Source organism: Molossus molossus, unplaced genomic scaffold (genome assembly GCF_014108415.1).
Source record: "Molossus molossus isolate mMolMol1 unplaced genomic scaffold, mMolMol1.p scaffold_m16_p_14, whole genome shotgun sequence".
Lineage (NCBI taxonomy): Eukaryota > Metazoa > Chordata > Mammalia > Chiroptera > Molossidae > Molossus > Molossus molossus.
In genome coordinates this window covers 1301243-1312620 of record NW_023425349.1, presented here as the reverse complement: position 1 = coordinate 1312620, position 11378 = coordinate 1301243, and the positions used below count along the sequence as shown (strand labels likewise).

The 11378-nt window shown below is 64.4% G+C and overlaps 1 protein-coding gene across 1 annotated transcript; it reads left to right on the top strand.

Moving 5' to 3' along the window:
• The first annotated feature begins 2508 nt into the window (after window positions 1-2508).
• Window positions 2509-7863, top strand: LCN12 (lipocalin 12). Its single transcript, XM_036261669.1, has 8 exons — window positions 2509-2564; window positions 4010-4065; window positions 4168-4283; window positions 4602-4738; window positions 5955-6034; window positions 6116-6244; window positions 6367-6468; window positions 7835-7863. The coding sequence occupies exons 1-8, from the start codon at window positions 2509-2511 to the stop codon at window positions 7861-7863; spliced, it is 705 nt and encodes a 234-aa protein (XP_036117562.1).
• Window positions 7864-11378: the final 3515 nt, after the last annotated feature.

Sequence of the window (11378 nt, the reverse complement as noted above, 5' to 3'; positions counted from 1 at the left end):
ACCCCACCTGTCCCCTGAAGCTGCCCCTCACCCCAGGGCCCTGGGGCACTGCCCCATTAAATGCCATCTTTCCTGGCTGACTCCTTTTCTGTGCTGGCTCCAGCCGGGGCCTCTGCGCCCCCAGTCACCTCAGGTCACCTCAGGACATCCCGTGGGCATGTGGGCCCCCGGTGCACGGAGCACCTTCCCTGCGGAGGCAGCGGCTCCTGGATGCGGGCCCAGGTCTGGGTGCGCTGGCATCTCACCGCTAGGCAGGACTCGGGACTGGCTGGGCTGGGTCTGCTCCTGGCTGGGAGGCCAGCGGGCAGGGGCGCAGCAGCGGGTGGGTCCCTGCCGCAGGCCGGATGAAGCGGGCCAGCCTACCTCCGGTGCCAGGACTGGGCGAGCACAGGTGCTCCGGGCACACAGCGGAGGGCCCCTGCCGACTGCGGGGCCCCCAGGAGCGGATGCTCAGGGTTTGCCCTGGGTCACCAGCTAGAGACTTGGAGGCAAGGTGGCTCTCTCTGTAAGAGGAACTTTCCGGAATGTGGGAACTCCAAGGCTTGGGGAGAGGAAGTTGGAGGGGAGTGGGAGAAATGAAGACGGGTGAGGGTGTCCTGTCCCCCCACTGGCTGCCAGGAGGGGCCCATTCAAGGGACATCACACTGTCAGGAACAGGGGAGGCACTGGGGCAGGGCCGCCCCGGTGAGCAGGAGCTGCCTGGTGCCCCGAGCAGACAGCCTCTCTCCCACACAGTGAGGTCCCAGCATCCTGCCTGCCCCTCACCAGGGGTCCCCATCAGTGGAAAGCACTAGAAGAACCACGGTTGTACTAATCTGATCCCCCAAGTAGCCCAGGACAGCAGGGATACTCTAGGACCAGCTTCCCCCCCCCACCTTGGTCAGGGGGTTCCCAGGAGCAGAGACAGCTGCCTGTGGGGCTGGAGGAGGGGCAGGCTGCAGCCCTCATCCTGGGCCAGGGTCTGGGCTTGGGTCCTGTCCCCAACTTATTGTTTTTTTTCTTTCTTTACTGATTTTTAGAGAGAGAGGAATGGAGAGGGAGAGAGAGAAGCATCAATGAGAGAGAACATGGATGGGTCACCTCCTGCGTGCTCCCCCACTGGGGATTTGGCCCACAACCTGGGCATACGTCCTGACGGGGAATCGAACCGGCGACCTCCTGGTGCAGGGGCCGATGCTCAACCACTGAGTCATACTGGCTGGGTTTCCACTTGGTCTTGTTGAGTGGCTGAGGGCCTTCCCTATTTGTGGGAGGGTACCCGTGACTTCAACGGCTCTGGCGATTTAGGAGGTGCTGTGCCCCTCATGTGCCCACCCCATGCCCCGACAGGTCTGGGGAGCCCTGCTCCCAGAGGCCCCAGAGGAGGCCAGCGCGCCCCTGTCCCTGGCCCACCAGGCCGTCTGCAGCCATGCCGGCCCAGAGCCAGGCCCCCTGGCCGAGTGAAGGAGCCAGGGTGTCCATCTGCGCCATGGGGCCCAACAAGCCCACAGCTTCCCAGCCCAGAGCAGTCCCCAGGGAACCAGGAATAGGGGCCACCTCCCTTTAGGAGGACATGGGAGAGGGTCCGAGGGCAGGTGGCAGCCCCTGGCTGGAGCCAGGCCGGGGCTGGAGGGTCAGGGAGCTGGGCTGGACCCCCATCAGAACCGCCCGCTCGGGACTTCAGCACCGCCCTGCTGAACCTTTCTGAACTGCCCGCTGCAGGCCAGCCCTGGACACCCAGGGGCGGTCCCTGCTGCTGGGGACTCAGCCCAGGCTGGCCGCGCTGGAGGCAGACCCCTGCACCCATTTCGTCCCCTGCAGCCGCCCTCCCTGGGCTTCGGGGAGGACGAGGCCACTCAGATGAATCATAGGTCGCAGAGCAGGCGGGACCACTGCCCAGTCCCTGGTGAGGGGCGTTGGGGCCCCGGTCCTTTTCTGAGTGCCCACTTGCCTCTCTCACCCCCTGGCTAGTCCAGACCAGTAAGACTGTGGTGGGAGGAGCCAGCAGCAGCCCTGGAGGGGGTCCATGTCCCCATTGGGTAGGGACCTTGCCCAACCCCACAGACTCCACTCCCAAGGGGACAGACAGGAAGGGCTGGGGGCAGGAGGGCACAGCAGGAGTCCCAGCCCCCAGAACTTCAAAGGACCAGGGCAAAGGTGACTACAGCCACTGCACCCCACGGCCCTGGGTCCCACACACCCACAGAATAGAGCCGGAGGCCACAGGCCACCTACAGCACCCGGGCTGAGGCCCAGAGTGGCAGGGAGCCCCCTGCACCCCTGGCCCCGTGCCCCCACATGGAAATTGCCGGCTGTGCTCTGGGGGCAGCGGGTTTGGCAGACCCCCTCGGGGCTTCTGGGGAAAGAAGGGTGTTTGTGGAGTGCTGGTGTCCAAGGGGCAGGGCCAGAGACCCACCCAGGTGACCACGGGGCTGAGGCCACATAGCAGCCCAGCTTTCCCGGCCGACCGAGGCCCCGGGCCGGGCAAGCGCCGGGCGGGACCGGGGCCTGGACAGTGTTGGCGCAGACATGTCCACGGACTCTAATCGCGTGTTCAGTGTGGAGGTGGAGCGACCGGAGCCCAGGTGAAGCACTGTTGTGCGAACTTGTTTACTTGGTTAATCAACGGTGGGATGCTGCCCCGGGCCTGGGCACCGTTCGGCCAGGGGTCCTGGTGGAGGTGCCAGCCGGCCCCCTTCTGATGCTGCTGCCCCCTGCCCCAGCCTCTCCGGGGCACCTGTGGGTGCGGGGCGGCTCCCGGCAAGGCCAAGGGGCTGGTGCCCGCAGGGTGGGACGCCAGGCCTTCAGGGGCTGGGCGTGGGAACTGCCACCCGCTTCCGCTGGAGTGAGGGCTCCTTTGGGACAAACAGTCATGTGATTTGGAACTTCTGTCATTGTGGGTCCATCTCCTGAAAGACACGGCTGGCGAGTGGGCACAGCCAGCCCAAGGAACTGGGGCAGCCCCCTGGACCTCCCCCTAGGGCCTGCCGATGGCCCAGGGAGGCCTTGGCAATGGGGGCCCTCCCGGCAGAAGGTGGGCCCCAGGGGGCCACACCTTCCATGAGGACGGAGGCCTGGGACAGCCCAGCCCCTCAGCCCCTGAGCCTTGGGGGGGCCAGAGCCTTCTGAGTGGCCTGGCTGGGACTTCTGCTCAGGACAGGGGAACCCATGGGGGAGGAGGTGGCTCAGGACAGGGGGACCCATGGGGGAGGAGGTGGCTCAGGACAGGGGAACCCGTGGGGGAGGAGGTGGCTCAGGACAGGGGGACCCGTGGGGGAGGAGGTGGCTCAGGACAGGGGGACCCGTGGGGGAGGAGGTAGCTCAGGATAGGGGGACTCGTGGGGGAGGAGGTAGCTCAGGATAGGGGGACCCGTGGGGGAGGAGGTGGCTCAGGATAGGGGGACCCGTGGGGGAGGAGGTGGCCCAGGACAGGGGGCTCACAGGTCAGGGTCATTCTACTGTTCTGGAGTCCAGCACCCATATGCTCCAGGGGTGGCGGGATTGGGAAGGCGGTCTGCAAGTCCCGAGCTGGCCTTTGCCCTCCCTGAGGCCTCCTGCCCCAGGCCCAGCGTGGGCCCCACACCGACGGGGCCAGGCTCCCCCTCCCTCCTGCCGAGAGACCCTGCAGACTGCCTCCCCCTTGCCTCCCCCGCACCCTCGCAACTGCTGGCCCACTGCCCTGTCCTTGTCCTTCCCTGGGTCTGGGCCACGTGGAGCAGCGTGGGCGCTGGCGGCCCGGGCACTACACTGTGTTCCCGCAGCAAGAACACTGCGGCTCTGGCCCCTCGGGACCAAGAAGGGACATGCCCCCTTCCTGGTGCATTCCGTCCTGTAGCTGCGGCTGGACAGACACTGTGGGGTCGTGGGGTACAGAGTGGGGGTGGGTGGGTTTCAGGAATCAGAAGGCAAGGACCTGGTGGGCACCCCTCCCCCATTTCCTGCCCACCTCCCTCCCCAAGCAGGGACCCAGATGCCCCCATGTTTAGTGGGCAGGATCTGAGGAGGGCCCACCCGCTCCGCCCACACCTAGTCCCCTGCACCCACCTCCCTTCCTGCCACCACCACCTCCCGGTCCTGAGGAGGAAGGTGGGGTTACCACACCCCGAGGAGGGGCGCTGCAGGGGAGGGGCTCATAAGGAGGCTAGAGGAGTCCATAGCCAGTGGTCGCTTCCTCCCCCCGGGCTGCAGGGATGGGAGCTCTGGGTGCCTTGTGGGTGGTGCTCAGCCTGCTGGAAGCCGAGGGCCAGACCTCACGGCCTGGGCTGCCCACCACCCAGGTCCTGAAGACCTTCCAGGAGGACAAGGTGGGGGCTGGGGCGAGAGGAGGCAGCCGGCAGGGTGCAGGGAGAGGTGGCTGTGCCCCTGGGGTGCAGTCCAGGCAGCCCTGCAGGCGGGCACCCAGCCCAGCTCTCCACCCCCCGGAGCCCCTGACAATCCCGGTGAAGGGGGACTACCTCAGTCCCTCTGCACAGACAGGGAAACTGAGGCTCAGAGAGGCAGCTACCGGCCTGGGTCCCTGTCCCTGCCACACCCAGGTTCCCAGCGTCAGTGGTGCACACCCAGCCTGGGAGCCCAGCCCGGGGAGGGTCTTCTGGCACCTGCCCAGCCCCCACTCCCTGTAGTTCCAGGGGGAGTGGTTTGTCCTCGGCCTGGCTGGCAGCACCCACAGCAAGACGGACAGCTCCCTTCTGAACCCTTTCACTGCAACGTTCCAGCGAAACAAACAGAAGCGCCTTGAAGTGTCCTATGCCATGACCCGGTGAGTGACGGTCCCCGGCCTGTGCCCGGAAGCCAATGGCTCCGTGGTTCAGGTCCACTGTGGCCCTGGTGCCACATTCTCCAGAGACCCCCTAATGCCAGGACAGCAGTGATCCAGACAGCTCGGGGTGTACACCAAAGGGGAGGCGTTTACGGAGCACAAACTCGGCCTGGGGGCTGATGGATTTCAGGTTCAGCTGGATCCAGGAGCCCAGATATCATGACGAGGGCCTTGTCATGCCCTTGCTCTCCTCCCTCAGCTCTGCCTGCCCCAGACTTCTGTTCAGGCAGGTTCTCACCTTACAGGACAAGACGGTGGCTTAAGCTGCCGTCCTTCCCAGGGTCCCGATGTCAGGAAAGGGAGCGCCCAGAGGCCAGCCTGGCAATGATCTCTGCTTGGTCTTCTCGAGTCACGTGCCCTTCCTGGACCAGCTGTGTCCAGGATGACAGCTGCTTTGGCTGGCCTGCCTGGGTCAAATGCCTGCTCCCTGATCACAGAGGAGGCGGGAGCCTTGGGGGACACTGATGCCTTGAGGGCCTGCCACCCCTCCGCCTGCTGGGCTGAGGGGAAGAGAGGCCCGAGACCTCTGCTTAGGGTTCCGCGAGGTGGGTTTGTCATGCAGACCCAGGGTCCCCTGGAGGCCAAGAGTGGGACACAGCCTCCCCTGAGGGGTACACTCAGCTCCCTGCCCTGTGAACCTGTGAGCACGGCCACCCATCGGCCTTCGGAGTCGCCTGTGCAGCTGAGCCCCACCAGACCCCCCCACCGGGGAGGCTTAAACTCCTGGGGCATCTGACTTGGCCAACTGGGCTCTGGCTGGAGGTTGATTACCTGGGGGCAGGGGACCCAGTGCAAATGCAGCCCCTCCACCTCCTTCCGCTTCTCCAGCAAGACCCGAGGAGCCGTTTCATCCCTGCACACCCTGTTCCAGGCCCCGCAGGGCCGGGCAGCCGTGGGCTGGGCAGAGGCTGCGCAGGGGCTGGCCGCGCTCCTCGGAGGTGGAGTTCATGCCTGGCTGCTGGAGGGAGGACGCAGATGGCCTGAGGGGCGCAGGGTGGACACCCCCTCCCTGGGGCAGGTGCCGAGCCTCATCTGCTGGGCCCTGCTCACAAACCAGCTGCTGAATTCTCCTTGGAGGGCCCACCTTGGGGCCGAAGAGGCCATGGGCCTGGCCAGGTTCCAGAACCTTCCTCCCCTGCCCTTCTTTCCCCCGCAGGGGCCAGCGCTGCCTCACCTGGTCCTATGTGCTGATTCCCACAGCCCAGCCTGGAAAATTCTCAGTGGACCAGAGCAGGAGTGAGACCGTGGGCAGGGGGGGCACGGGGGCGCTGGTGGAGGGCCCGGCGGGAGCGCCCCTGACCTGGCCGAGCCCCGCAGGTCCCCCCGCAGGTTCCCCGGCAGAGGTTGAGGAGGTGCAGGTGCAGGACACGGACTACACCACCTTCGCCCTGATGCTCTCCAGGAGACAGTCGGGCAGCCAGCCCGTCCTCAGGGTCACCCTGCTGTGTGAGCCCCTCCCCTCTCCGCAGTGCACTTGGAGGGGGCTGGAGGGAGGAGGCCTGGCCCTGTGCTGGGGGGGTCATCCCACCTCCAGTTGCTCAGGGCCACACTGTGTTCTTGGGCTTCAGGCAGAATATGGGCGCTACAGACCCAGGTGCTGAACAAATTTATCTGCCTGGTCAGAGCTCAGGGCCTGTCAGAGGACAACGTCATTTTCCCAGACTTGACAGGTAGCACTTGGGTCCCTCTGTGCTGGGCCACCTCCTCCCCCACCTGGTCCCTCTGTCCTGGGCCACCTCCTGCCCCACCTGGTCCCTCTGTCCTGGGCCACCTCTTCCCCCACCTGGTCCCCCTGTCCTGGCTCACCTCCTCCCCAACTGGGTGTTCTTACCTGGCCCCTGTACTCCCTGCCTCTGGCCCTTTGCAGAGATGTATCAATTTGCACACCTGTGTGCGCCCATGTGAACAAGAGAGAAACAAACTCGTGCACATACTGTGCACTCTGCTGAGAAGTATGTGCATATCTACACCCACCTGCACACCCACCTGCACACCCACCTGCACCCACCTGCACCCACCTGCACCCACCTGCACACCTACCTGCACCCACCTGCACCCACCTGCACCCATCTGCACCCACTTGCGCACCTACCTGCACCCACCTGCGCACCTACCTGCACACCCACCTGCACACCTACCTGCACCCACCTGCACCCACCTGCACCCACCTGCGCACCTACCTGCACACCCACCTGCACACCTACCTGCACCCACCTGCACCCACCTGCACCTACCTGCACCCACCTGCACCCACCTGCACCTACCTGCACCCACTTGCGCACCTACCTGCACCCACCTGCGCACCTACCTGCACACCCACCTGCACACCTACCTGCACCCACCTGCACCCACCTGCGCACCTACCTGCACCCACCTGTGCACCTACCTGCACCCACCTGCACCCACCTGCGCACCTACCTGCACCCACCTGTGCACCCACCTGCACCCACCTGCACCCACCTGCACACCTACCTGCACCCACCTGCACCCACCTGCACCCACCTGCACCCACCTGCGCACCTACCTGCACCCACCTGCGCAACTACCTGCACACCCACCTGCGCACCTACCTGCACCCACCTGCACCCACCTGCACCCACCTGCACCCACCTGTGCACCTACCTGCACACCCACCTGCGCACCTACCTGCACCCACCTGCGCACCCACCTGCACCCACCTGCACCCACCTGCACCCACCTGCACCCATCTGCACCCACTTGCACACCTACCTGCACCCACCTGCACACCTCCCTGCACCCACCTGCACCCACCTGCACACCCACTGTGCCTAGGTCTGCGTTGAGTCCAGGGGCCAGGGGGGCTTCCTGAGGACTAGGGCTGGGGGAGAGCAGCACCCGGGGCGCACCCCGCAGCCCCTTGCCTCCTGCCCCAGCCCCTCCCCAGAGCAGCTGCCCCAGCCTCCTCCTCCCCCTTGGGAAGCTGCTGTCTCCCTGGCCTTCTCCTGGGCTCTGTGCCCCGCCCTCTGCCCTCCTCTCTTCTCCATGCTCCATCCTGAGGCTCTGTCCCCCCATCAGGGTGGTCACCCTCTCTGGGAAGCTGTTGAAGGGTGAAGTGCCCCCACCAGGCCCTGTCACTGCCCAGCGCTTGCTCTCAGCATGAAGCCAACCCCTGTGAACCACTGTGGCCGTGGCCCAGGGCCGTGGTTCATTTCCTTCCAGCGTGACCTGGGACACAAGAGCAGCAGAGGACATTCTCCTTTGAGGACTCACGGTCAGAAGTCACGTGGTGTCACTCCCATCCACACTGTATGGGAAGGGTGTCAGTCACTTAGGAGGAGGAGCCCTGGGCAGGGGTGGTGGGGTGGGGGCGGGGTGGAGTGCGTGGTGGTAGCGTAGGTGGGGGGTGTACAGTCTGCCCTACTCTGGGGACGTGGGGGGGCCTTGTCTGACAGCTGTTCCTGTCCTCTCTCTTCGGGAGTAAGTAATTTCTTGATTGCATAATTTTCTTTTCATTAGCTTATACTTTACTTTGTTTCTTTAACCCTTTTAACCACGTCCAAGTGCACAGCTCCGTGGCCTCAGGTGCACTCACTGTGGCCCAGCCACCGCATCCTGTCCGGGACAGTCCATCCTCCCACCTGACTCTGTCCCCGGAAACTCTGTCCCCGGGAACGCCCACCCACCCCTCCCCCGGTCCCCACTGTCCTTCCTGTCTCTGTGGCTCCTGCTCCTGCAGGGACCTCATGAGTGCGGTCACACAAAATGTGTCCCGCGTGTGGTTCATTCCACTCAGCATCCAGTCCTCGAGGGCCATCCACGCAGTAGCAGCTGTTAGAATCTCCTTCCTTTTTATGGCTGAACCGTGTTCCTGGCCTAGAGAGACCTGCCGTGTTTACCCGCCGCTCCTGTCTGTGGGCCCCGGGCTGCTGCATGCGTGGCCGTGGGCAGCCACACGGCTGTGCGCGTGGGTGTGCAGATCCCTCTTCAGACCCTGCTTTGTGGACGGCCGTCTCTACTGTTCTCGCGGTTGGCGGGCGGGCGTGGTTCATGCTTCCCTCCGAACGCTCGCTGCCCCTCGTCAGCATGTCCCCGTCCCCGGCAGGCAGCATGTCCATGTCCCCGTCCCCGGCAGCATGTCCCCGTCCCCAGCAGGCAGCATGTCCATGTCCCCGTCCCCGTCCCCGGCAGCATGTCCCCGTCCCCAGCAGGCAGCATGTCCATGTCCCCGTCCCCGTCCCCGGCAGCATGTCCCCGTCCCCAGCAGGCAGCATGTCCCCGTCCCCATCCCTGTCCCCGGCAGCATGTCCCCGTCCCCAGCAGGCAGCATGTCCCCGTCCCCGTCCCCGGCAGCATGTCCCCGTCCCCAGCAGGCAGCATGTCCATGTCCCCAGCAGGCAGCATGTCCCCGTCCCCGTCCCCGGCAGCATGTCCCCGTCCCCGGCAGCATGTCCCTGTCCCCAGCAGGCAGCATGTCCATGTCCCCGTCCCCGTCCCCGGCAGCATGTCCCCGTCCCCAGCAGGCAGTATGTCCATGTCCCCGTCCCCGTCCCCGGCAGCTTACCACCCAGCTCCACTCACAGCCTGAGCCTTGGTTCTGTGCTGTCACGGACTTGCCTTCTGGGTGGGGATGATCCCCAGCAGACACAGGGCGCTGAGCAGGACTGGGGTCCCCAGGGCTCATTCTGAGGCTTGGTCCCTCCTGGATGGTGGGTCCCTTTAGCATCTCTCTCTTTTTTTTTTTTTTAACTTTTTTTTCCTTTATTGATTTTTAGAGAGAAAGGAAGAGGGAAGAGATAGAAACATGGATGAGAGAGAACAGCGATTGGCCGCCTCCTGCACGCCCCCCACTGGGGATTGGCCCACAACCTGGGCATGTGCCCTGACCGGGAATCGAACCGGGACCCCTTGGTGCAGGCTCGATGCTCAACCACTGAGCCACAGCGGCCAGACCCTTCGTATCTCTTTCAAGTCCACATCTGTTGGTGACGAATTCCTCCGGGTTTTATTTTCTGAAAAAGTTCTTATTTAGCCTTCGTGTCTGGAATGTGAGCCCTGTCTGACTAACCCCAAGGTGGACACAGTTCATCGTCCATTTGGAGGAGTCTGGACAGAGGCAGACACCTGTGTAAACATGGCCTGACCCAGCAGACCCCGAGGCCCCAGGAGGCTCCCTGCCCCACAGCCCGGCTAGTGCCTTAACCACAGAGGGGTTCGGCCTTTTGTGTGTTACCGAGAGGGGGGGCCAGGCCGCCCCACCCCGTTTGCTCTGCGCCTGCCTCTGGCCACGCCTCCTCATTTTGAGCACAGCCTGCAGCTGGGAGCGGGTGTGGGCTGGAGAAGACAGGCCTGCCTGTGTCCAGCGGGGCCTCCGCCTGCTGCTGGCTCACGTGGTGGTGTGGCCAGGGCCCGCAGGTGGGGACCTGGGGGCAGGTTCCCAGGGACTCGGGGTGGATAAAGCTCCGGGGCTGGGCTTGGCCTGGGAGGGGTCCCCACCAGTTGCCCACCTCAACAGCCGCTCTGACCTGGCAAGAAAGCCCGAGGGAGGGCACAGAGGTGGGGCCCTCTCCACCCCAGTGCCTCGGAGTCCCCAGTGCCACGGTGCTTGTGGAGGCCAGGGACCCTGCTGGCCAGGACTGTGCCCGCACTGTTCCGGGGCTGGACACCCAGCTCCCGTGGCTGACTGCAAAGCGAGGAGCCTGTGCACAGGGTTCCTCCCCAGGTGTCCACCCTGGGGCCACCTCTGGTGTCCTCCAAGCAGGCCGGAAATGGGAGTGGGCGCCAGGGGAGGGGCTCAGAGAGGGGAGTCGTGGGCTCTGGCCACAGTGGGACCAGCCTGGGCAGCTGCAGGAACACAGAGGACCTGACTGTCCACCTCCCTGTCCTGGGGAGGAAGCTAGTTTTCCAGGCAGATGGGGGACGCTGAAACATTGTCTCCACTGTGTTCATTTCATAGACACACCCAGGTGTGCATGTACATGCAGGCATGCTCATGTGTACATGCACATATGTACATGCACACAAACACATGCACACATGTGCAGGCATGCCCATGCACACATGTACATGCACACTCATGCACAAACACGCACAAGTGTACAGGCACATACATGCACGTCCACACACAAATACATGCGCATATTTCACACACACACATGCGCAAACACAGACAGAAACAGACACACACACAAGCACACAGGTGTGTGCACCACCGTGCCTCTGTTGTGCGGCGCACTGTCTCGTGTTCCTTGGGAAAGGCCCCGGCTGTGGCTCCCCGGCTGCTGTACCCGGGAGGAATGCTCTGGCAGAAAGAAAGCTACTTTGTTTATCTTATTTCATAGGTTTGTGCAGATTAACTGGGAGCTGGGATTTTCCACCCTATCAGTTACCAGGACTCAGACCCTGGAGAGCAAATGTCCCCCACAGCAATTATGCACTTCAGCGAGGTTCCCTGGCTCTGTCCCATCAGGAGGGCTGGGCTGCCTCTAGGCTGGCAGGGAGGCTGGTGGGAGGTCTGGCGCTGTCCCTGGAAGCAGACCCCACTCTGGGGGACACGACTGGCCTTGTCTCTGGTCCCCCCACACATCCATCTCCAACTGCATCTCAGGGGCCTGCTTCAGGT